The following is a 24,237-nucleotide window of genomic DNA, read 5'->3' on the forward strand; positions in this document are numbered from 1 at the left end:
GACCAATGGAACAGAATTGAGAACTGAGATGTAAACTTATCTACCTACGGTTACCTGATATAAAGTCCATTAAATGGGGAAAAGACAGTCTTTTTAACAAATGGTGCTGGCAAAATTGGATGTCCATCTGCAAAAAAATGAAACAGGACCCATACCTCACACTATACACAAAACTAATTCAAAATGGATAAAGACCTAAATATAAAATGCAAAAGTATAAAGATCACAGAAGAAAAAATAGGATCAATGCTAGAGGCCCTAATACACAGCATAAATAGGATACAAACCATAACTAACAACACATAAACACCAGAACATAAGCTAGATAATTGGGATCTTCTAAAAATTAAACACTTATGCTCATCAAAAGGCTTCACCAAAAGAGTAAAAAGAAAATCTACAGACTTGGAAAACATTTTTGGCTATGTCATATCCAACAAAGCTCTCATCTCTAAAATCTGTAGGAAAATCCAACGCCTCTACAATAAGAAGACAAATAATTCAATTTAAAAATGGCAAAGGATATGAATAGACACTTCACCAAAGAAGACATTCAGGCAGCTAACAGACACATGAGAAAATGCTCGTGATCACCAGCCATTCGAGAAATGCAAATCAAAACTGCAATGAGATACCATCTCTCCTCCACATTACTGTCATGAGTTTAAAAAAAAAAAACAGAAAATAACAAAAGTTAGAGAGGTTGCAGGGAGATTGGAACTCTTATGCACTGCTGATGGGAATGCAAAATGGTGCAACCATTTTGGAAAATGATATGGTGCTTCCTTAAAAAGCTAGAAATAGAAATACCATACAATCCAGCTGTCCCGCTCCAAGGAATATATCCTAGAGAAATAAGAGCCATCAGGCGAATAGACATATGCACGCCCATGTTCATTGCAGCATTACTCACAATAGCAAAAAAAAAAAAAAAAAATGGAAACAACCTAAGTGTCCATTAGCCGATGAATGGATAAACAAAATATGGTACACACACACAATGGAATACTATGCAACGATAAAGAACAATGATGAATCTGTGAAACATCTCACAACATAGATGAATCTGGAGGACATTATGCTGAGTGAAATAAATCAATCACAAAAGGACAAATACTATATGAGACCACTATTATAAAAACTCATGAAAAGGTTTACACACAGAAAGAAACAATCTCTGATGGTTAAAGGGAGGATATGGATGGGGAGGGAAAAACACTAACTAGACAATAGATAAGTGTTAACTTTGGTGAAGGGTAAGACAGTACACAATACTGGGGAAGTCAGCACAACTTGACCAAGGCAAAATCATAGAAGCTTCATAGACACATCCAAACTCCCTGAGGGACCGAATTACTGGACTGAGGGTTGGAGACCATGGTCTCAGGGGACATCTAGCTCAATTGGCATAACATAGTTTATAAAGAAAATGTTCTATATCCTACTTTGGTGAGTAGCATCTGGGGTCTTAAAAGCTTGTTAGCAGCCATTTAAGATACTCCACTGGTCTTACCCCGTCTGGAGCAAGGAGAATGAAGAAAACCAAAGACACAAGGGAAAGGTAAGTCCAAAGGACTAATGGACCACAACTACCACAGCCTCCACCAGACTGAGTCCAGCACAGCTAGATGGTACCTGGCTACCACCACTGACTGCTTTGACAGGGATCACAATAGAGGGTGCTGGACAGAGCTGGAGAAAAATGTAGAACAAAATTCAAACTCACAAAAAAAGACCAGACTTACTGGTCTGACAGAGACTGGAAACCCCCTGAGAGTGTGGCCCCTGGACACCCTTTTAACTCAATATTGAAGTCATTCCTGAGGTTCACCCTTTGCCAAAGATTAGACAGGCCCATAAAACAAACAATAATACATGTACCTCAACCATGTACATGAGACTAAATGGGCACACCAGCCCAGGGGCAAGGACGAGAAGGCAGGAGGGGACAGGAAAGCTGGACTAACAGAAATGAGGAGCCCGAGGTCAAGAAGGGGAAGAGTGTTGACAGGTCACAGGGCTGGCAACCAAAGTCACAAAACAATATGCATATTAATTGTTTAATAAGAAACTAATTTGCTCTGTAAACCTTCATCTAAAGCACAATAAAAAAGAAACGAAAGAAACTGGAAACAACCCAAATATCCATCAATAGTCGTATATGAGTTTCCTATAGCTGCTTGTCTCAGTTATCTAGTGCTGCTATAATAGAAATACCATAAGTGGGTGACTTTAACAAGCACAAATTTATTTTCTCACAGTTTGAGAGGCTAGAAGTCTGAATTCAGGGCGCCAGCTCTAGGCGAAGGCATTCTCTCTCTGTGGGCTCTGGAGGAAGTTTCTTGTCCCTTCAGCTCCTAGGCGATCTTCATGTGGCTTGGCATCTATCTTCCCCCATCTCTGCTTTCTTGTTTAATTGCTTTTATGTCTCAAAAGAGATTGATTTACGACACACCCTACACAAACACTGTCTCATTAACATAATAAAGAAAATCCATTCCCAAATGGTATTATAACCACAGATATAGGGGTTAGGACTTACAACACATATCTTCGTAATTCAAAATACACAAATCAAACCATAACACTGCTGTAACAAATTACCACAAACTTGGAGGCTTTAAACAACACAAATTTATCATCTACACTTTTGGAGTTCAGCAGTCCAACATGGCTAAAATCAAAGTGTCATGAGGCTGGATTCCTTTCTGGAGGCTCCAGAGGACAATCTGTTTTCTTGCCTTCTAGGGGCTACCTGTATTTCTTGGCTCTAGACCTCCTTCCATCTTGAAAGCCCCCAATGGCCAGTGGAGTCTTTCCCACAATGCCATCTCTCTGGTTCTGACTCTTCTGCCTTCCTCTTGCCCCATTTAAATACTCCCATGATTACAGTGGGCTCACCTGGATAATAAAGGATACTCTCTCATCTCAAAGTCACCTGATTAGCAACCTTAATTCTCTCTGCATCCTTAACTCCCTTTTGCTATGTAATATAACACATTCATAGGTTCTGGTGATTAGGTCATAGACATCTTTGAAGGCTGTTCTACCACAAGCAGAATGGAGAAAAACTGGTCTCTTCCTATAGTGGAAACTGCCACATTCTGGGGCAGACTCACTGTGAAGCTGACCACACTGAAGTCTTAGAATCCATCCCTTGCCCGAGCCCCTTGAAAGACCCTGAGAAGGACCCTAGCAATGTGGGTCAGACAGTTGATTAATATAAATATTGTTATGTTTCTGGATTTTGTGATGTTGCGGTATTTGTCGGCTTTTTAAAAATTTTATAATTTGTTGTTCTTTTTCTAAATATAAATTCACCTTCTACCTAATGTTGTATTATACTTTTGTATTTTTTTTTTTCTTAAAGAGAACCTCCCAAATTGTATAAGCTTCAGGCCCTACTAAACCAGTATGCGCCTGGCCATAGCAACAAAAATAAATGGAAGACTTTCAAAGACCTAATATTGAGTGAAAGAAGTAAGTGTCAAAAAAAAAAAAAAAATACCCACAGTATGATTCCATTTGTATAAGGTTCAAAAACAGGCAAAACTAAGCTATACATCGTATGGGAATAAGCACATATATTGAAAAACTATCAAGAAAAATAAGGGAATTATTCACATAATTCCAGGATAGTGGTCACAGAGATGTGACCAGGGAGGGGTCCAGAGCAGGTTTCGCAGGGACTGGTGATGCTTCTCATGTTAACCTGAGTCATGGGAATACAGGTGTTTATTTCATTATTAGTTTTAGAGTTGCATATATATTATGTACTTTCATATGAACAATGCATTTCATAATTAAATTTTTTTATTTTAAAACAATTAGATTAATTACTTTAAGAAGCTTGAATTTTTAAGCCTAAAAGTCTGCAGTGGCTGCTCACTGCACTTAGAACAAACTCCAAACCCCTTTAAAAAACCAAACCCATTGTCGTCGAGTCAATTCCGACTCCTAGTGACCCTATGGAGTCCTACTGGCATAATGGTTAAGAGTTCGGCTGCTAACCAAAGGGTCAGCAGTTTCAATCTACCAGCTGCTCCTTGGAAACCGTATGGGGCAGTTCTACTCTGTCCTATAAGGTCACTATGAGTTAGAATCGACTTGATGGCAATGGGTTTGGTTTTTTTGGTTTAGTGACCCTATACCAAACCAAAAACCAAACCCACTGCTGTCGAGTTGATTCCGACTCATAGCAACCCTATAGAACAAAGTAGAACTTCCCTATAGGGTTTCCAAGGAGCAGCTGGTAGATTCAAATTGCCGACCCTTTGGTTAGCAGCCAAGTGCTTAACCACTCTGCCACCAAGGCTGCCCCAGGGGGTCTCCAAGGCTGCAATCTTTACTGAAGCAGATGCCCACCTGGGCCTCCTCAGCTTCCAAAGTACTTTGACATGCACGATCTGATTCAAGGTTCACGCTTGGTGGAGTGGACAAAAAAAAAATCAGCCATTGCAAACAGTTCTGCTCTGACTCACGTGGGGTTGCCGTGAGTTGGAGGGGACTCAGCAGTAACTGTTTTTTCTCCTTAGGAACAATGGTGATAATTTATAATGTATTTCCCTGAGAAGGAAGGATGCTCAAGGATGATATTAAAGGGCCTCTGTCCCTGAAGGAAAGATGCTTGAATACTAGGGGCTGACACACCCTACACAAAGCCCTGCTCTTGAGTCTCAAAGTGTTGGAAGGACTCTTATAGATTGTCTGGTCGTACGTCTTCACTTTCCAGATAAGGGCAACTGCCATTCCACAGGGACAGATGATGGCCCCATAGGGACCGACAATGCCCCCCACTGCCCTGGTCAGGTGTATTTGACATGATTGGCCACTCCCTCTCCCTCCTTAATACACTTTCCTCCCTCACTCGGCCTCCAGGACACCGCCTCCCCTCGTTGTCCTCTCTCCTTCCTCACTGGAAGCGCCTTCCCGTTTCTTCTGCTGGTTCCTCCTCTTCATTCCCACCTTCTCATGCCAGCATCCCCAGATCCAGTCCTCATCCTCTTCCTGTCTCTCAACCCCTTGGTGACAGGATGGCATCCAGCTCTTGTCATGTGCATCTGAGCGCCAAACTCTCCCCCACGCCCAACTCGGGACTCATTTCCCTGCCTTCCCAGCATCTCAAACCTAATGCAACGGAACTCTTAACCTGCTCACCCTCAGGCTTCTCCACTCCAATCCACGGCAGCCTCCATCTTCCAGGTGTTCAGGCCAAAATCTTTGGGACCACCCTTTGACTTCTCTCTCACACCTAACATACAGTCCGTCAAGAAACACTGTGGGTTCTGCCTTTAATATACACCTAGGACCTGATCCCTTCTCATCACCTTCACTGCTGCCACCTGGGCCAAGCTACTCTCATCTCTCACCTGGGTTACTGCAACAGCCTCCTAGTCCTGCCTCCACCCTTGTCTCTCGGCTGACTCTTCTCCACTCAGCATCCAGAGTGGTCCTGTTGACTGGGGGTCAGATCACATCCCTCCTCTGCTCAAAACTCTCCCATGGCTCCCATCTCACTCAGAGTAAAAGCCAAAGCCCCTACAATGGCCCACAAAACCCTAATGACTGCTTCCCCTCTACTTTTTTCTTCTCTTCCCCTTTTTAATTCATTTCTTCTCAATGTCCTCCTTGATTCAGTCACCCTGGGTTCTCCTGCCTCAGGGCCTTTGCAATGGTTCCCAGTGCTAGGAACAGTCTTCCTCCAACATAAGAATGACTCCCTCCCCCATACCTTCTAATCTTTGCTCAAATGTTAGCTTCTTAATGAGGCCTTCTCTGACTATGCCATTTGAAATTGCAAACTAACTCCTGTCAGCCCCCATACTGGTCTATAACTTTCCTTCCAAAAACAAACCAGCTAACCACCCAGTTGCTGTGAAGCTGCTGCTGACTCATGGTGACTCCATGTGTTTTGGAACAGAACTAAGTTCTAACTGTTCTAATTTTTTTTTCTCAATTATCACTTTCCAAAATATTATATAACTTGCTTATGTATTTAGTCTATCGCTTATTATCTGTCTTGTCCCTAGAAGGTCAGCTTCACAAGGGCAGGGACTTCTTGTCTGTTTTGTTCACGGTTATATCCCCAGCGTCTGTACCGGTGTCTGGCACATATTAAATGCATACATTAGTATTCCAAAGCCCAGAATGGGTGGAAGTCTTGTCAGGGTCTCACAAGACGGCACATGGTGCAGTGGAAAGGGCAGTGGCTTGGGAGTTCGTCAGACGGGGTCACCCTCCTCCAGGCTGACCAACCTTGGATAAGTCATTTAGCCTCTGTAGGCTTCCTGTCTGGAAAAATGGAGATGTTATGTATAAGCGCTCAATAAATGCGGGTACACGCGCGCGCACGCGCGCGCGCGCGCAAATCATGACTGAAAACATGAGTCCTGGCATCCGAACGCGTTTTACACTTTTCCACACAGGATACATTTCACCCTCACACCAGCCCCAGAGGTAGGTAGGACGCCTTTTTAACAAGTAAAAAAACTGAGGCCCAGAGAGCGACACAGGCCGGCCTGGACCCCTCCCCGCGCCACCGGACCTCCTCCCCACACCCGGGAAACCCGGCCGTCCCGAGCTTCGCGAGGGCCCCGAGCGGGGGGCAGCGGAGGGCTCGGCGCCGAGACTACATTTCCCAGGAGGAGTTGCCCGCAGTCCCGCGGCTCCTGAGTTTTTACAGGGCCTCGCGTGAAAGGCGGAGGGGTGGGGGTGGTTCCGCCAGCCGCCGGCCGGAAAGTGGCTCTGCGCTCCATCGGGACCCCAGAGTGGCCGGTGCGGTGTGCTGGCGGGGCGGCCGGAGCCCCCAGACCTCTGTAGTGGCAGCGGGGCGAGGCCAAGCCAATCTGCAGGCAGGCTTGTCCTCTTCTTGCCCCTTCGTCTCGGACTCTGCACCTAAACCCGGGGACCCCTCCTGGTTACTCACCTCCCCCACCAATTTTCCGACCAGGGGGAGGGGCGCGATCTCGCCGCGTGGCGGGAGACCGGGTGTCGGCGGCAGAAAGCATCCGCGATCCGAGGCGCCCCCTCCCCCATTCCTGCTTCAGTTCCGGGAGAGAATTCCAGGTCGCTGGGATGGGCCGGGATGTGGGATGTGCGGGCTGCTACAAAATGAAACGCAGACTGGGGTCGCTGAGACTCACAGTCCCCCACCGCCCACCCCATCCATCCTTGCAAGCCCCGGCTACCTCCGTTATCCTCTGCGGTAAAATGGGGGTGACTGGGGTAGCGATCACGTTGCCTGCCTTCCCTGGAGGCGCAGATCTAGAAACGGGGAAGAGTATTTTGCAAAGTAATGCACTGTGCAAATAAAATTATTTTCTCATCGTGTTATTGGATTCATCCAATCCTTATTCTAAGACACTCGGGGAACGGGTCGAGGCGGGGGCGGCAAGTATCTGGGAACGCGTAGTGGGACAACATCTGACGCATCTCGGTGGCTATTTGAACGCCTGTTTCTCCATCCAGATCTTAGTGGGAACCCAGAGAATTGTCTTTGAAAACAACCAAAACAAACCCACCAGAATGTTACGTTTTCAAATCACCATCCAAACAAGAACCTTGACCTTTTGAACTAACCTGGCCTTTCATCGGTTTCCTTCGCCTGTGCCACCAAGATAAGCCCTGACAGAAGGCATCCGACACCGAGTCACCAGCCTCCCGCTCCCTCTCCCCTGCTTGCTCTCCCAATCTTTTGGATTAATCCATCCCTTGGTTTTGGGGCAAACCCATTAATTTGCCCTGGCCTCAGAGACTCCAGGATCCAGCAGGAACACCCCTCCACCAGTTGCGACTCCTTCACCCCCATGTGAACCCCCAATCTATTCCCTTTCAGCTCCTTCCCCAGCTTGCCGCTGAGTCTGTCCAAGGCCCCCCGACCATCCCGGACATGCGTTCATCATTTTGACCAGCTATGATACCCTACTCCCAGGGTATTGTTTAGGTGAAGAGTGACGGGCCTCAGCGCTTAGGGACTAAAGCAAGTGCGTTGGCGGGGGCTGGGGCGGGGGAGGCTGAGGGACTCAGGGAGCGAGCATCCCAGAATCCCGACCCCACGCCAAGCGGGACCTGGCGCGTGCGTAGGAGGTCAGCGTAGAGAAGGGGTCCCGGGGAATCCAGGGACCCTTCCGCTGGCCTCTGGACCCCTAAAGCCCCTCAGAGTCTCAAGACTCCTTTCAGACAGTGGTGCCCGACCGCGGGGTTGTCGGCCTCGTCTATACCCGCCAAGCAGCTGGGGGTGAAAGATGTACACATTTTAACAAAGACATCCGCATCCTCCCAGCAAAATGGCGGTGGTCCCAGCAACGGATCTCTGAACGCATTTTCCAAGGATTAGTCCGGACTCAAGGAAAGCGACCCCCTCCTCGACCGTTCCCCCAGCGCTCCGCTTTCCCAAGCCCCTAAAGTACTCATGGCCTCTCCTCATCCCAGGGGCCCCCACGACACTCTCAGGTTAGAGCCTTTGGGGCAACTCCTCCATTGTGGTTCCCCCCACTCTGCCTTCAAAGGTCTTTAAGAGAGGAGCTAGATCCTCAGGCTTGGCCTCAGGGCTTGGGAGCAGCGAGCTCTGCCTCTGACGCCCCAAAACTCCCAGGTTGAGGAAGGCATGTAAATGAATTCCCAGTTAGGATATACGGGAGATGTAGGGGTCTTTGACGAAAGGAGGCTATCCCGGAGGCCTCTCCCGATCCCTCACGGGACCCAGGTAGCATTGGGGGTTAGGGCTCAGGAGCAAGCCTCGACAAAAAGGTCTGGGGGCGTACTGGGGGAAAGACGACAGAAGAGGGGGAAGGGACGAAGTTTGAAAGTGCCCTTCCAACTCTTGCAGGGAAAGTCTGCTTGGGGCCCCAAGGACAGAGGGGGGCTAGAGGTGCGGGGGGCCCGGTAGCGGGGCGACCCCCGAGAGGTGACCGGTCCCTGGGGGAGCGACCCCTCCCCCCTGTCCCGGCTTGGCCCGGCCGGGAGCCGCCCGGCTCGGGACCGCGTGTGTTAGTTGGGGCCGCTTTCTGGCCTCTCCACCCGGCTGGGGGACCCCACAGCGATCAAGAAGTGGGGTCCCCGACTAGCCCCAGGAGGGGGCTTTGCTCCGGGGGGGTCCTCGCACCTGGTGTCCCCAGCCCCGCAGGGCCAGCCCCCCGCAAAGGGGAAATGTGCCGGCGCGCCAGCGGTCCTCAGCGCCGTTTGGGGCGCAAGGCGGGCGCGGGGGGCAGCGGCTGGGCCGGCGGAACACCCGGCCGGGGAGCCCAAGGACCCAGGCAGCAACCCCGGGCGGCGGCGGAGCGAAGGAAGGCCCGGGCCGGGGGGAAAGGTCGGATTTGCTCGGCGGAAGAAACACAGATGGCGGCGGCGCGGCGCCATTCCGGGCCGGGAGCAGGCAGCCAGCAGCCCTGTCCTCACCGCGGTCCGCCCGCCGCCGCTAAATACCCGGATGCGCAGCCCGAGCGCCAGACGCGGAGCTGAAAAAAGAGAGGCAGAGCCGAGAGAGGTAAAACCAGGCGCAGAGAACAGCCGATAGAGTATCCGGTCTGGGCCACGCAGACTCGGCCCAGCGAGTCGTCCCGAGACCCGACCCGGGAGGAGAGAGCGCGACTCCGCCTGCATCCCTGAGAGCCAGACTACGGGCAGGCCTAGTGCTCACGGGCCAAAAGCAGATCCCGAGCCAGGCTTGCGTTAGTCTCCGACGAGGGCTTGTCCTATTGAAGGCGCTTTTTTCAACAGCAGGACCAGGCGGGCTACCATGACCGAGAACTCCACGTCTGCTCCTGCGGCCAAGCCCAAGAGGGCCAAGGCCTCCAAGAAGTCCACAGACCATCCTAAGTATTCAGACATGATCGTGGCTGCCATCCAGGCGGAGAAGAACCGCGCTGGCTCCTCCCGCCAATCCATCCAAAAGTATATTAAGAGCCACTACAAGGTGGGTGAGAACGCTGACTCCCAGATCAAGTTGTCCATCAAGCGCCTGGTTACCACCGGTGTCCTGAAGCAGACCAAAGGGGTGGGCGCCTCAGGGTCCTTCCGGCTAGCCAAGGGCGATGAGCCCAAGAGGCCAGTGGCCTTCAAGAAGGCCAAGAAGGAAATCAAGAAGGTGGCCACACCAAAGAAGGCAGCCAAGCCCAAGAAGGCTGCCTCCAAAGCGTCAAGTAAGAAGCCCAAAGCCACTCCAACCAAGAAGGCCAAGAAGAAGCCGGTTGCCACACTCAAGAAAGCCAAAAAACCCAAAACTGTCAAAGCCAAGCCAGTGAAGGCATCCAAGCCCAAGAAAGCCAAATCAGTGAAGCCCAAAGCCAAGTCCAGTGCCAAGAGGGCTGGCAAGAAGAAGTGACATTGAGGCCTTTCCATGGACACTTCTTCCTATCTCCTATTTCTGTAAATACTTTTTACCTTTCTTCTCTTTTGATCCTCATCTGCAACCCTTTGCCCCTTTTCTATGTGACTTTATGAAAGACAGAACTTGGATGCCTCAGAAATACGGAAGAATTGATTTTTTTTCTTTAACCAGTCTTGAAGCAAGGACAGCCACAACAAATGTCTTATGATGAGAATGTACTTAATTTTGTCAACTTGTTATTAAGCTACTTAAGGGTTTAGGGGTTTGGGTGGGCTGGTGTGTTGTTTTGTTGGATGGTTTGTTTGCTATGGAGGAGAGAAGGGTCCAGGCAGCCTCTTCTGGCTAGATGAGAGGGAGTCCAGGAATTGTCCGGCTTCTAGAGGTGTCTTTAAGGCGGGTGAGCTTTCTTGAAGTTAGGCATCCCTTGTGAGAAGTTCAGAAACCTTTGGCAGAGAGAGAGGATGGGTGGCAGCAGCTGGATGCCAAAAGGGGGTCAGTAAGGGGTCCAAATCCAGTTTTCTTGTCACCTCTGTATAGTTGGTCCTTTGGTTTCCCTATTGTTTAAGGAAGGGAGGCAAATCTGAAGTGACAGCTGGTGGGAGAAGCCGCGGCTCTTCTCTGTTAGTGACGAACCCGGGGGGGGGGGGGATGCTGGAAAAGAGTCACCTAAAAAGGGAGTGGAAACTTTGTAGGAAGGGTGAGGAGTCAGCCAAGTGCCTCGGGTATGCCCTGTTGAAACCTAGGTTTTTCCACACAATTGATGTATTTTTTTTACCCCCTTTTCCCACGTTTTTTTATTCCTTCTGTGCAAGAGGTGGCTTTCTTTGGTGGTCTGATGGGGATCCCTGGTAGAGCTCTCCAGCCCTGCCATCAGACACTGGGAGACCTCTCCACCTCTTTTTACTTAGGAGTCTTTTCTATGTAGTTGTAGACGGGAGGGAGGCGGTGGGCGGGGAGGAGTGGATAGTAAGACATACTGCAGTCAATTTTGAATTTGCTAAGTAAGTTTTACAGAGTTAAATCTGTGAGTGTGTGTGTGTGTGTGTGTGTGTATACATACACATAACTAGTGCTAGTACTTATATTTCACTCGGGAGCTAGGAGAAAAAAAAACCTGTACAGTTGTTTTTCTCTTATTTTTAATAAAATAGGGAAAAAAAATTGTTTTTTTGGTAAGTGTTATTTGTGCCGGGAAGAAGTTGCTGTCTTTGTAATTTTAAGACTTTAAAATAAAATTAGAAAAGGAAAGCACCTGAGTGTGTGTATTATAATTTTTAAGGCTGGAGTGGACGGGCGGGCAGTGGGGGTATGTGGGGGCCTTTGCACCTGAGAGTGGGGGAAGCGTTCCAAGACCTCAACAGAAACCGGAAACCTCTGGGTTGAAGGCTGCACAACGTACCTCAGCCTGCTTCTAGGCTCTTGCCTTTGGGGTCCAGAAGTTATCCCTTTTCTTTCCGAGAGGAGAGTGTATAGGCAGAGAAGGGGATGGGAATAAAGGGGGAGTCCCCCGACGCTGGGCCTCTCCCGCCTCAACTTACATATCAATCCACTTTCGGCCTCCACTGGTCCTGCGGGGCCCGAGGACCCGCCTCCCTTTCTCCTTTAACAGTCCCTCTAGTTCTGATTGGCTGCCAGGGCCCGGCCCCCGGCCACGTGACCGGGCCGGAGCAGCGATGCGCAAGGCAGCCAGGCCTACCAGCGCGTTCTGGCGCAGTGGGCGAGATGTGGGCTGGTCACGTCTTGCGCGCTGCCCTCCCCGGGACCCCCCGCGGCCACAGAGCGCAGTCGGCCCTGGCCCAGCTGCGCGGCGTCCTGGAGCGGGAGCTGGAAGGGATCCGTGAGGCCGGCACCTGGAAAAGCGAGCGAGTTATCACGTCCCGGCAGGGGCCGTATATCCACGTGGACGGCGTCTCCGGAGGTAACACCCCTCCCCGGAGTCAGCGGACCTGGCCCGGCGTTCGAGGGCCCTTCCAGGGCTTGCGCTGCAAGAGAGGGCCTGAATGCCGTGGAGGAGGGACGGCACCGGCACACGTGGCTACTGGCCCCCTTCCCATCTATCGGGCAGATTTTGTGGCTTCTCGCTGTTTAACTTGGTTAAACCAGTTTCCAGGGAGGGAGGTGATTTGTCCTTGAGCAGCGGGCTGGACTGAGGCCCAGGCCTGTGAGATAAAGAGAGAGTGACCCAGCTGGCCCCCACCGAGCCACTTCGAGGAAGGGTGGTGGGGAGGCGGCAGCGAGAAAACCCGCATTTCTTGAGAGGCTGCTTTGTGAAGGCCTCCGATAATTGTCGCACGTGGAGTCCTGCAAATCTCTAAACGTAGGAATGAGTAATTCCATTTTACAAATGAAGACGCTGAAGCTCAGAGATGTGAAACGGCTTGCCCAAAAGCCCGCAGCTAGCCCCTGGCAGAGCTGGCTTTGGTCTAGCTCCTCTGGGATCTTGGAGCTGAAAGGTCAGCTAACTGGCCAGAGAGACCAGCTAACTGGCCAGAGTCACAAGAAGCAAGGGGCTGGAGGCTTGCTGCAGAAATCGTATTTCCGAATTGACTGCCAGGCCTCTCTCATGTCTGTTGAACCAGTGACCGCTGCCCTTGTGTTTGTGCCAGGCCTCAGGTGGGTTATGGTTATAAACAGGCCACCAAACTGCTTTCTGCCCAGGAAATGGGCATGGAATCCTTCTTGATGCTGTTATCCTCATCTGTAAAATAGAGCTCCCAGGAACCCCTGCTGCCCCAGCTTTCCCAGAGCATCAAAAGATGGGAAATCAGGAGACCCAGGTTTTCCCCGTGTCCGCCTCTCCCAGGCTGTGTGACCCTTCCTCTCCTCTGGCCTCGGTTTCCTCATTGGGCCAGCTGTGTTCACTTCGGGCTTTATAATTCAGGACCTGTCAGGGGTCAGGGCCAGAGGCACGCCTTTGGGGATGCGATTCTATGCCAGACAGCAAAGTAAACTGTGTGGTGTTTGAGGACCACAGCGAGTATCTGAGTCAGCCCTCTTCCCTTACCCATGAGGAAACCAAGGCCCAGATGAGGGCTTGGTGGTCTTCAGGGGCAGGAAAAGCCTGTGAGGAAGGGCTGGGTTCCTCAAAGACAGAGTTTAAACTTCTCATCCTTCAAGGTGCAGCATGGAGAGGCCTTTCCTGACCCCCTTCTGTTGTTATTGGATTCGGGGCTCCCAGTCCCCATGTAGGCCTCTGCCCAAAGTGGATCATACTGTGTGGTTGTTGCCTCCTCAAGGGTGGATCCTGGTCCATTTCCTCTCTCAGTCCCCAGGGCCTGGCACCGACATCTTTCCAGGCCCTTCCTTACCCTGAGCTCTGTATCCACCTCATCTCCTCCACCTCAGGAATCCTTAACTTCTGTGCCAACAACTACCTGGGCCTGAGCAGCCACCCTGAGGTGATCCAGGCAGGGCTTCGGGCCCTGGAGGAGTTTGGAGCTGGCCTCAGCTCTGTCCGCTTCATCTGTGGGACCCAGGTACAGAGAGAGGGATGGGAGGCATTGTCCTTAGGGTTGGCCACTAACCCAGCTGTCTGCTTCACATAGTTAGCAGGGCTGGTTTAGCCAGCTCAGCTTATCCCAGGGCTCTGGGCCCACTCTTAGCCCCAGAGGTGTCTGGTAGGAAGGCTGGGCTTAGGTCTCTGTTTTGCTAAGAGGCCTTGAGCAAGAAACTTAACCTCTGTGAGCACCCATTTCCCCTCCTGCAAAACAGGGTTCATCACAGTTGTCCCCTATGTAAGAGGAAGGGTAGAACGGAAGGATTGGGACTGAGGGTTCTGGAGCTCTTCTGCCTGAGCTTGGTTTCCAGTTCTGCCATTTATTAGCTCTGTGACCATGGGCAAGTTTCTTAACCTCTGTGTGCCTCAATCCTCTTGTTGGGAAAATTGTGGATGATAGCACTTAATAGGATTGTTACAAATTAAAGACTTAATACACATAAAAGTGCTCAGGACAGTACCTGGCACATAGTAGGGCTCAATAAACATCAGCTGTTATTTTGTAAATATTCTTTGACATGAAGCTTACATAATGTTTGATAGGTGCCTGGGTACTGTTTTATGTACGTTACAGAATGAACTCATTAATCCTATGTAGTGGGTGCTATTCTTATTCTCATTTTAGAGATGAGGACCCTGCGGCCCACAGAGGATGAGTGGCTTGCCCAGGGGCACACAGCTTGTCATGGTGGGATTTGAGCCCAGATGGCCTGGCTCCAGGGTCTGTGCTCTTAACTACTACACTGTGATGATCACTACCTGTCCTCTCAGGAAGGACGGGGTGAAATGAATGTCAGAGGCAGAACCCCTGACTCCCAGCTGGGGCATTTTCCAGCACAGCCCTCGCCCAGACTGAACAGCTTTCCAACCTAGGACTTAGAGGCCCAAATGGGCCAGAATTACTTATGTAATCCTCTTCTTTGCCATTAAATAACCAAAAAAGGCAATTGGTTTGATATCAGGAAAAAGACATCTTCCTTCCCATCAGCATCCAAAATTCCCCCATTAGACCTCCAATACAAAATGAATGGAAGGGATAAGGAGAGGAAACCTAGCCAGTCCCCTGTTCCTCATGGAAGTCATCTGCTAGGTTCTTGTCAGCTCTGGGGTGCAGAAAGCAGGGAGAGGCTGAGGCTGCAGGCCAGGTTCTGTTTGTGGCCCTCTAAGCCTCAGTCCCCCAGTACTTGTCTCACCTGGGCCCTCAGGCGTTAACACCTGTCTCACACACTTTCTTCAGAGCATCCACAAGAATCTGGAAGCAAAGATAGCCCGCTTCCACCAGCGGGAGGACGCCATCCTCTATCCCAGCTGTTTTGATGCCAATGCTGGCCTGTTTGAGGTACGTGGGGTCTGTGGGTGGGGTCTGCTAGGCCCTGGAAAGTTTTGGGGGTGAGCGGTCAGGAGAACCTGGCCGAATGCCAGCGCCGTATCTAGGGGCCCCAGTGCCCATTTCTTAAAGAGGTTAAGGTTGGGTCACGTGCTCCTTGAGGGCTTACAAGGAGGTCAGCTTCCAGGCACTTGGGGCAGCTTAAGGCTGGGAGTGGCAGGATTGTTGTTAGTGTACAGAGTAGAACTGCTCCGTAGAGTTTTCAAGACTGACCTTTGGGAAGCAGATCACCAGGACTGTCTTCTGAGGCACCCCTGGGTGGGTTCGAACCACCAACCTTTCAGCTGGTAGTTGAGCACCAAACATGCAGTGAGAACAGGGCCTCTGGTCCAGCACAGTGCCAGGGCTCCGGAGACCCAGATAGGCGCAGGGGATGCGCTGGTTGGTGGGGAAATTTTGACTCAGGGAGAGTCGAGGGAAGGAGAATGTCAAGGCAGTTAGGTGAGAGCTCTGACTGCACTGCCTCCCTCCAGGCCCTGCTGACCCCGGAGGATGCGGTCCTATCTGACGAGCTGAACCATGCCTCCATCATTGACGGCATCCGTCTATGCAAGGCTCACAAGTACCGCTACCGCCACCTGGACATGGCTGACCTGGAGGCCAAGCTGCAGGAGGCCCAGGTGGGCAAGACCCAGGGGCCACAGGGGCAAGTACTGGTCATAGCCTCAGCCTCCCCACTAGTAAAGGAAGTGAGGCCTGGAGAAGCCAACTGCTCACTCACAGACAAATGGCCTGTAAGTTCAAACAGCCAAGATTCGAACCCAAATCCCTGAGACCCCACAGCTTTGCTTATTCCATTGCACCATGCTGCCTTGAGTTTTAGCAAGCATCTAATGTGTGCCAGGCCCTCTGCCAGGCATAAGGGGGGCAGTGGGCACATGGATTGAACCTGGCCTCACCCCACCCTGCTGTCTGATAGTTCACACAGGAGAACGAAACCATTCTCACTATCCAGGGCTAAATGTGGCTCCAGTCTGCCTGGAAGAGGTGGGTCAGGCTCAGAGACAGAGATGAGGGAGGGGATGTTCCAGCCCCAAATGGTGTTCCCACCTCTGTGTTGGGCATTGGGCGAGGTGGGCTCTGAGAGCTCAAAACTGTGTACAGGGAGGGTAGGTTGGCCCCACTCACAGTACCAGCCACCCCCTGCCCATGTGTCCCCTGCAGAAGCATCGGCTGCGCCTGGTGGCCACTGACGGGGCCTTCTCCATGGACGGTGACATCGCACCCCTGCGGGAGATCTGCCGCCTTGCCTCTCAATATGGCGCCCTGGTCTTTGTGGATGAATGCCATGCCACTGGCTTTCTGGGGCCTACAGGACGGTGGGAGCACATGCTGCCTGAGGCCCAGGGTCGGGCTTCTGAGGGTGCATGGGAAACCAGGAGTCTACTGCTACTCCGACCCCTGATTCCTGGACTCTCAGGCGGCCTGTGGCAGCAGTGATGGCTTCCCTTGCAGGGGCACCGATGAGCTGTTGGGCGTGATGGACCAAGTCACCATCATCAATTCTACGCTGGGGAAGGCGCTGGGCGGAGCATCAGGTGACTGCAGGGTTGTGCCCCTGGGGTCCCCTTACCCACATGCAGGACCCTAGAGGGGTCTCTGGGAAGGTGGAGAGACCTGGAGCTGCAGAGAAGAGAGTAGTGTGGATTATACTCTCAGGAGGGGTTTGGGGTAGGATCTGTCTCTTGGCCCCTGACCATCCCCACTCTGTTCTCAGGGGGCTACACGACAGGGCCTGGGCCCTTGGTGTCCCTGCTACGGCAGCGTGCCCGGCCCTACCTTTTCTCCAACAGTCTGCCACCTGCTGTCGCTGGCTGTGCCTCCAAGGCCCTGGACCTGCTCATGGAGAGCAATGCCATCATCCAGTCCATGGCCGCCAAGACCCAGCGGTGCGACCCCTGACAGAGATGGCACAAGCTGGGGTGGGGGGATGGATGGTGAGGGCCTGTCCAGGCCCATAGCTTCATGCCTCTGCCCACACCACCTCCCAGCAAGCCTGCACGGGACTCATCTGTCAGCCTAGGGCTGACTGCTTGCCCACTCTCTCTTCTCTGTCTCTGCCTCTGCCTTCCATTTCCTCCACTATGCATTTCTCTACAAACGTCCATGTGTTTCTTTGTCTTATGCCATCCTGTCTGTCTGTCTTTCTGCCTGGCTCCTCATCTGCATCTCTGGATCTGCCTCTCTATGTCAGTCCCTCTTGCAGACTTGGCCACAGATCTTGTGCCACATGCCCCTCAGGAGCAGGTGTGAATGCCCCTCAGCCCTCCAGCTGCCTGTGACGCCTGGCTGATGCCCACAGGTTCCGCGGTAAGATGGAGGCTGCTGGCTTCACCATCTTGGGAGCCAATCATCCCATCTGCCCCGTGATGCTGGGTGATGCGAGGCTGGCCTCTCGCATGGCGGATGACATGCTAAAGAGAGGTAAGGGGGACAGTAGCCGAATGGGACCACAGAGACCAGGACAAGAGGGGCCCTAAGAGGAAAGGGAGGAAAACCCCTGGATTGTGAACACCTCCCTTACCCCCACCCCACTACCCCTTAGACCAGCTGGCTGTTCAAGCTTGAAAACCCCAGACCATGAGTCAGCCCACATCTAGCTGACCTTCTGTGGCTCCCTTGCCCTCAGGAAGGTGTCAGGCACGTGTTACATCCTCAGAGCCTTTCTACCCTCCCAGGCATCTTCGTTATCGGGTTCAGCTACCCTGTGGTCCCCAAGGGCAAGGCCCGGATCCGGGTCCAGATCTCAGCGCTGCACCGTGAGGAGGACATCAACCGCTGTGTGCAGGCCTTTGTGGAGGTGGGGCGGCTGCACGGGGCATTGCCCTGAGCCGAAGTCCCCTCCCTCCACAGCAACACAGGGTCTTTTGATCAGCCCAGGCTTGGATGAGGCCTCTGACTGGCTGCGAGTGTGAAATAACAGTGTGCAAACTGGCTGGAAAGCAAGCCTCTCTTTTATTCTGTTGGAGCAGGCCCAGTCCTGTGGCTGGCAGAAGATTCGGGCAGGAGCTGGGGCTGGGCAGGCAGGATCCTGAGCACCATAGCGGATCTCAGAGCTGACCCCCTCCCCACATTAAGATGGGGCCCAGGCAGCAGGGAGGCAGGCAGGGGCCACTGCTTGGCTCAGGTGGCTCCTATGAGGCTGTAGGGGGCAGCCCTTCCCATGCCACCTACCCCTCTTCTCTGCAGACCCGAGTCTGGCCTTGGTGAACACCTCGTCCTGTTCCCCATCCACAGGCTGTCTGTCCTGCAACTGCCTGGATAAGAAGGGGCTGGGTGCCCAAACTCATGTTTGGGAGCAGGGACGGAGGATTTAGGCCCCAAAGGAAACAGGGCCCCAGAATGTGGATCGCACCTGGAGAGGCCCCTGACATCCTGGGAGCCCACTTTGTCCCTGACTCTGTGGCCTTGGGCAGGTCCTATCCCCTCTTTGTGCCTCAGTTTCCCCCACTGACTGAAGAAGAACGAATGTTAATCACGATGTGGGGCTCTTCCAACTCGCTCATCCCAATGATCAGCCGCCAGGGGGCCTAGCAAGCTCAAGCTCTGGTTGCCATCACGGCCTGCCCGCCCCACCCCTTTTAGACTCGAGGCCTTGGGCAGCGGCGGTTGGGGCGGCCCCACAGGCAAGGCGAGGCGGACCGATTTGCTGTCAAGGCCTTATCTTCCCTCGTCCCCTGCAAAAGCTCGCTGCTCTCCTGCTGGAGGTGCTGACCTCCGCCCCACAGTCGTTGCCCTTGGTCCTTCTGCAGAGCAGCGGGAGGAGGGGCTCTCCATCGCCCTCCTCGCTCAGCCTCCTGGGGTGGGGGTGGACTCTGAGTCACCGGAGCTACAGCCTCAGCGTGATGTGTCCTTGGAAAGCTCGGAAATTGCAGGGAGTGGAACAGGATGAAAGGGCCCTTCGTTAACACAAGGAACTAGGACTGCATTTCGGTCACCCCGCATTCCCAGTCCACCTTTTTGCCTGGACGTTTTGGGATGCAAATGCCCTACCCCTAGGATTCTGGGATCCGGGGGAGCTTGTGGCTGGGGTTCTGCGAGGTTGCAGCCTGGCCTAGGGAAGCTGTGGCCACATCAGCGACAGGAACACTTGTAGGCCGCCACCACGGGGTAGGGCACCTGGCGCCAGGCGCACTGCTGGAGGGGGTGAGCAGGGCCTGGCGCTGGCCTGGGACTCAACTAGCAGTGCCAGGCCAGCAGTTTGATGTGCGTAGTCTGCGCGGGCCGGCAAGTCATGCCTGTCGGCCACGAGCAGCCAAAAGATGACACGTCGCAGCTGTTGTGGCGGACCCAACAGGGCCAGAACTTGGGGTCCGAGTCGCCGCGAGATGGCCCGAGGCGAAGTCCACCATCCTGCGGTGCAGTAAGCACGCCGCCTTTTACAGGTGGCTCCCAGGCGCCGCCGCTGGTGTTGCGCGCCCCCTGGCGGGCAGCGAGCGCGTCGGGCGCCCTTGCCTCGGCTTGGACGGGCGCCCGCGACGGGTTTTAGGGATGCGCAGGGCCTAAGAGCTGGCAGCGGATCAGCCGCACGTCCACCTCCTGGGCGGCCCAGGGCTCCAGGGACTGCTCCTAGAGTGCGCCGTTCATGTCCTCTGCGTGGGGTTTAGAGCCGCGGCCGCTAGGAGCAGGACCAAGATGGGGAGGTGGCGGCAGGGGCACGCTGAGACTCTGGCCATGACGTGCGTCCATTCTGTCTCCCCACGTCCCGGCTCTGGTCGTCGCCGCCGGCCGCCCGCCCGCCCTTCTCGCCTGTGCTTCTGCTATCAGCTCAGCCTTGCTGCTGTTACAGGGAACTCTGCCCTAGTACTACGGAGCCCGAGCCGAGCCAGAACCCTTCCCGGGGCCAGGAGGGGCCTTGTGGGTTAAGGGTTGGGGTAGGGGAGTTCAGGAAGGCCACATTCGTGGGTCTAGGCTTCCGTGAGTCAAACGGTGCTTTACTTTGCATAGAATCCTACAGTTCCAACATTCAGTCATCATAGGATCCAATGATTCTAATTTCTTAGTTCAGTTCTCATGGTTGTGGAATTTAGGTTCAGAGACTCTAGGTCTGATGTCTAAGTTCTTCAGTTCAGCGGGTCCCTGCTTCCAAACATTCAGGGACTCTGTATCTGGGATGGGGTGATATCAGACTTTGGGAGGCCCCTCTGAGTACTGATGAGAATCCCAGAGGGCTGCCAGGGGCTAGCTCTGAGGGGTCTCTTCTGCTCCTCAGGGCCTTGAATGCAGGGCTCTGGCTCCAGCACCACCCCTCACACTGTTTTTTGCCTTTCCCTTTTCATATACTTTCTCGTGCTCAGCTTCTGGAAAGACTGCACTGTCCCTACCACCTTTTTTCTCACCTTCCTTGCCACATGCTGAAGACTGGCTCCTGCTGCCATTCCACTTGCCGAGTTCACTAACAGCCTCCTTGTTGCTAAATCCAATGCACCCCATTCCCCAGGCGCTATCTTCTCTGACCCTCTGGAAGCATTTGACCCTGTGGTCCATTCCTTCTCCAGTGGGTCTGGCCAGAAACCCAGGACTGAATCACACAGCCATTCACCAAAACCTGCAACCTCTTTGGCCCGTGCCTGGACAAGGGGCTTCTAATGGGTCATTCATCAAATCTCTCCCCTTCTTATTCATCCTTGTCACCCCAAAACCAAACCCATTGCCATCGAGTCGATTCTGACCCATAGTGACCCCAGGCCATACTACTCTTCCTACAAAATAAATGGGCACATCATTCCCCTGCTCTGGAACCTTCACTGGCTACCCATTGTCCTCAGACTAAAGTTAGACTCTGGACAGGCACACAAACCCTCTGGTCTCCAGCCAGACTGAGCCCCTAGAACAAGCTTAGGGAGGCAGATGGGTCTCTAGGGATGCTTGGGGCCTGGCAGAGGGGTCCTACCTGAAGCCTGCAGAAAGGGGACTCATGTTCTGATTTCCCAGCCTGGGACACCCCATCCAAGACTAAGAATCTTTTCTGAGCTGGGACTGGAGCCCTGCTTGAAGCAGGGAAGGGACAGGGTGAGAGTCGAGTCCTCAGGCAGGGCCACAGGAGGCAGAATGCCAGGAATGGGCTGGGCCCTGGGCATGGAGGGGTTAACTACAAAGCAAATCTCAGCGGGATCAATGGGCTACTCCCTGCCGAAAGAGAGAGAGGCAGCAGCAACACAGAGAGGAGCCAGGCAGAAGAGCATGCCATCCCAGGGAAATCAGGCGCTGAGGAGGAGGTGATCAGCGGCCACTCTTGAGGGAGTGCCCAAACCCAGCTCAGCAGAGGAGGGCAGAGGAGAGGAGGGGCGACGAGAGAAGTAGGAGGCAGCCCTGTACCTGCAGGGAGGCGTCAAGGGGTGGCCGCTGAGCCAGGAGGAGCCCCAGCCTGGCCACTTCCCCCAGGATCAAGCAGGGGCCTAGTGTCCAGGGTCAAGGTGGGTGTTTCCCATTTGGGTTTCGGGGGCTGCATGCTGGGTGCTGGGGTGGGGAGTAGATACCACCTTTCTTCCCTCCTCCCTGCCTGCCACTCCCCCACATTGCCCCTAATTGGTCCCACCATCCTGGAGGTGCTAGACACCTAGGAGGATCTACAGGTAGTAGCTGATGTGGGGTGGGACAGGGGTGAGGATGGATGCAGCGTTCACACACACACATATGCAGGTTGTCAGAGGCACCACCTGTTACAGACTCAGATCAGCACTCCAGCCTGGGAGTTGGGATACCAGGGTGGTAGCCCCAGATCTGCCACTCAAAAGGTGACCTTGGCCTCCCATGTCGCCTTTCTGAGCCTCAATTTCCTCATGGGCAAAAAGGAGGCAGTGATCAGTATGATTCTCCCACCTGAGCTATTGTGGGGATCGCAGAAGACTGGACTGTCTCCTGACTCAGGGATGCCACCCGTGCTTTGCTGAGACTACAGCTCATAGCTGGGTGAAGGTTCTTAACCCATGTCCAAGAGTCTCCCTGGGCTTCAGATCCGTACTGAGAAGTCAGGAAAATATACCTGCTCCTGGGGTTGGGGCTGCCCCCCCCCCCCCCCCCCATCCACTATGTCTTCATCCCACACTGCCCTGTGTCTTCACCTGCTTCATCAAACACCTAATCAACCTTCCAAGCTTTGGGCTATAGATCTGTCCCTAGGAAACCAAGGACCCCCTCCCCATGCCAGAGGCTCCCACAGTGGGTTTTGGTGATGACTTTTGGCTCTGTCCCCTGTCCCACACAGCGTTTAGCCTCCTGAGCTGGGGGAAATAGACCTCTGAGCTGAGTGACTACAGCTGGGATCTCCTGCCTGAGACTCCAGCTTCTCTTCCCCAGGTGCCCATCTGATGGGAAGATGGCCGATGCCCAGAACATTTCGCTGGACAGCACAGGGAGTGTGGGGGCCGTGGCAGTGCCTGTGGTCTTTGCCCTCATCTTCCTGCTGGGCACAGTGGGCAATGGGCTGGTGCTGGCCGTGCTGCTGCAGCCCGGCCCGGGAGCCTGGCAGGAGCTGGGCAGCACCACGGACCTGTTCATCCTCAACCTGGCTGTGGCTGACCTGTGCTTCATCCTGTGCTGTGTGCCCTTCCAGGCCACCATCTACACGTTGGATGCCTGGCTCTTTGGGGCCCTCATCTGTAAGGCTGTGCACCTGCTCATCTACCTCACTATGTACGCCAGCAGCTTCACCCTAGCTGCTGTCTCAGTGGACAGGTGCGCTGGGCCCGGGGGCCTGGATGGGCCCAGGCTGGGGAGGGAAGATCTGAACAAGTGCTCATTGGCCTTAGGAAGGAGAAGGGAGGGAGGGAGCAGCTCTCTGACCCCCACCATGCAGTTCCCCAGCACCTGTAGGGCATGCTTGAGGAGACCATCCTGCCCTCCCCCTCAACTCCACTGTGAGCTTCCCCAGGGCATCTCTGTGTCCCAAGTGTCAGCACAGGGCCTGGCACATAGTAGGTGCTCTGTAAATGTGAAATGAATGTCAAAAGGAACACATGAACAAATTCATCAGATATTTTATTATGGTCCACACCTGGCCCAGGTTGTGATCACACCTACTTCCATGGCTTGGGATCAAATCCAGGGTCTTTCCCTCGATGATGACCTTGGGCAAGTCACTTCTGTCTGGGTCTCATTTTACTTGTATATAAAACGTTGTTGGGTGCTGTGGAGTCGGTTTTCGACTCATAGCGACCCTATGTGACAGAATAGAACTGCCCCATAGAGTTTTCTAGGCTGTAATCTTTACTGGGGAGCCCTGGTGGTGCAGTGGTTAGGAGACTGGGCTGCTAACCAAAAGGTCGGCAGTTTAAATCCACCAGCCGCTCCTTGGAAACCCTATGGGGCAGTTCTACTCTGTTCTGTAGGGTGGCTATGAGTTGGAATCGACTCCACACCAACAGGTTTGGTTTCTACCGGAGCAGATTACCAGGTCTTTCTCCCGCGGAGCCACTGGGTGGGTTCCAACTGCCAATCAAACTGAGTGCTTAACCGTTGCACCACCAGGGCTCCTTTGTATGTAAAATAATTATATTAAATAACACCTAACACTGACTCATCCCTTGTTAGGTGCCAGGCGCTGCTCGAAGCGCTTTGCGTGTTTACTACAACCTAACTACCCTGGGAGGCAAGTAGTGCGGTCACCCCCATTTTTCAGACAAGGAAGCCGAGGCACACCAGGCCAACAGGTCCCCGCACTGCGTCAGCATGGGGTGGGGGGGGGGTGGAGTCGTGGATGGGGCCCCGCGGGGAGGGCGCCCAGCCGCCCGCGTGCTGACCCGGCGTCCGCCTCCAGGTACCTGGCGGTGCGGCACCCGCTGCGCTCGCGGGCCTTACGCACGCCGCGCAATGCCCGCGCCGCCGTGGGCCTCGTCTGGATGCTGGCGGCGCTTTTCTCGGCGCCCTACCTCAGCTACTACGGCACGGTGCGCTACGGCGCGCTCGAGCTCTGTGTGCCCGCCTGGGAGGACGGGCGCCGGCGTGCCCTCGACGTGACCACCTTCGCCGTCGGCTACCTGCTGCCTGTGGCCGTGGTGAGCCTGGCCTACGGCCGCACGCTGCGCT

General features: G+C 53.5%; 3 protein-coding genes across 3 annotated transcripts in view; all 3 read left to right on the forward strand.

The window, feature by feature from the left end:
• Window positions 1–9,451: 9,451 nt before the first annotated feature.
• On the forward strand, window positions 9,452–11,568 carry LOC101359010 (histone H1.0). The gene has a single exon (XM_004373841.3). It carries the CDS (start codon window positions 9,737–9,739, stop codon window positions 10,319–10,321), a length of 585 nt encoding a protein of 194 aa, XP_004373898.1. The 5' UTR covers window positions 9,452–9,736; the 3' UTR covers window positions 10,322–11,568.
• A 481-nt stretch (window positions 11,569–12,049) lies between these two features.
• On the forward strand, window positions 12,050–18,131 carry GCAT (glycine C-acetyltransferase). Its single transcript, XM_023728937.1, has 9 exons — window positions 12,050–12,245; window positions 13,673–13,803; window positions 15,061–15,162; window positions 15,684–15,830; window positions 16,375–16,529; window positions 16,666–16,748; window positions 16,928–17,099; window positions 17,513–17,634; window positions 17,889–18,131. Exons 1-9 carry the CDS (start codon window positions 12,050–12,052, stop codon window positions 18,038–18,040), a joined length of 1,260 nt encoding a protein of 419 aa, XP_023584705.1. The 3' UTR covers window positions 18,041–18,131.
• A 4,397-nt stretch (window positions 18,132–22,528) lies between these two features.
• Window positions 22,529–24,237, forward strand: part of GALR3 (galanin receptor 3) — a 2,282-nt gene continuing 573 nt past the window's right edge. The window contains exons 1-2 of the mRNA XM_023728911.1: window positions 22,529–22,887; window positions 23,969–24,235. Coding sequence (XP_023584679.1) covers window positions 22,529–22,887; window positions 23,969–24,235 — 626 coding nt within the window. The remainder of the gene's footprint in view (window positions 22,888–23,968; window positions 24,236–24,237) is intronic.

This window comes from Trichechus manatus, unplaced genomic scaffold, assembly GCF_000243295.1.
Source record: "Trichechus manatus latirostris isolate Lorelei unplaced genomic scaffold, TriManLat1.0 scaffold00027, whole genome shotgun sequence".
NCBI classification, from domain to species: Eukaryota; Metazoa; Chordata; class Mammalia; order Sirenia; family Trichechidae; genus Trichechus; species Trichechus manatus.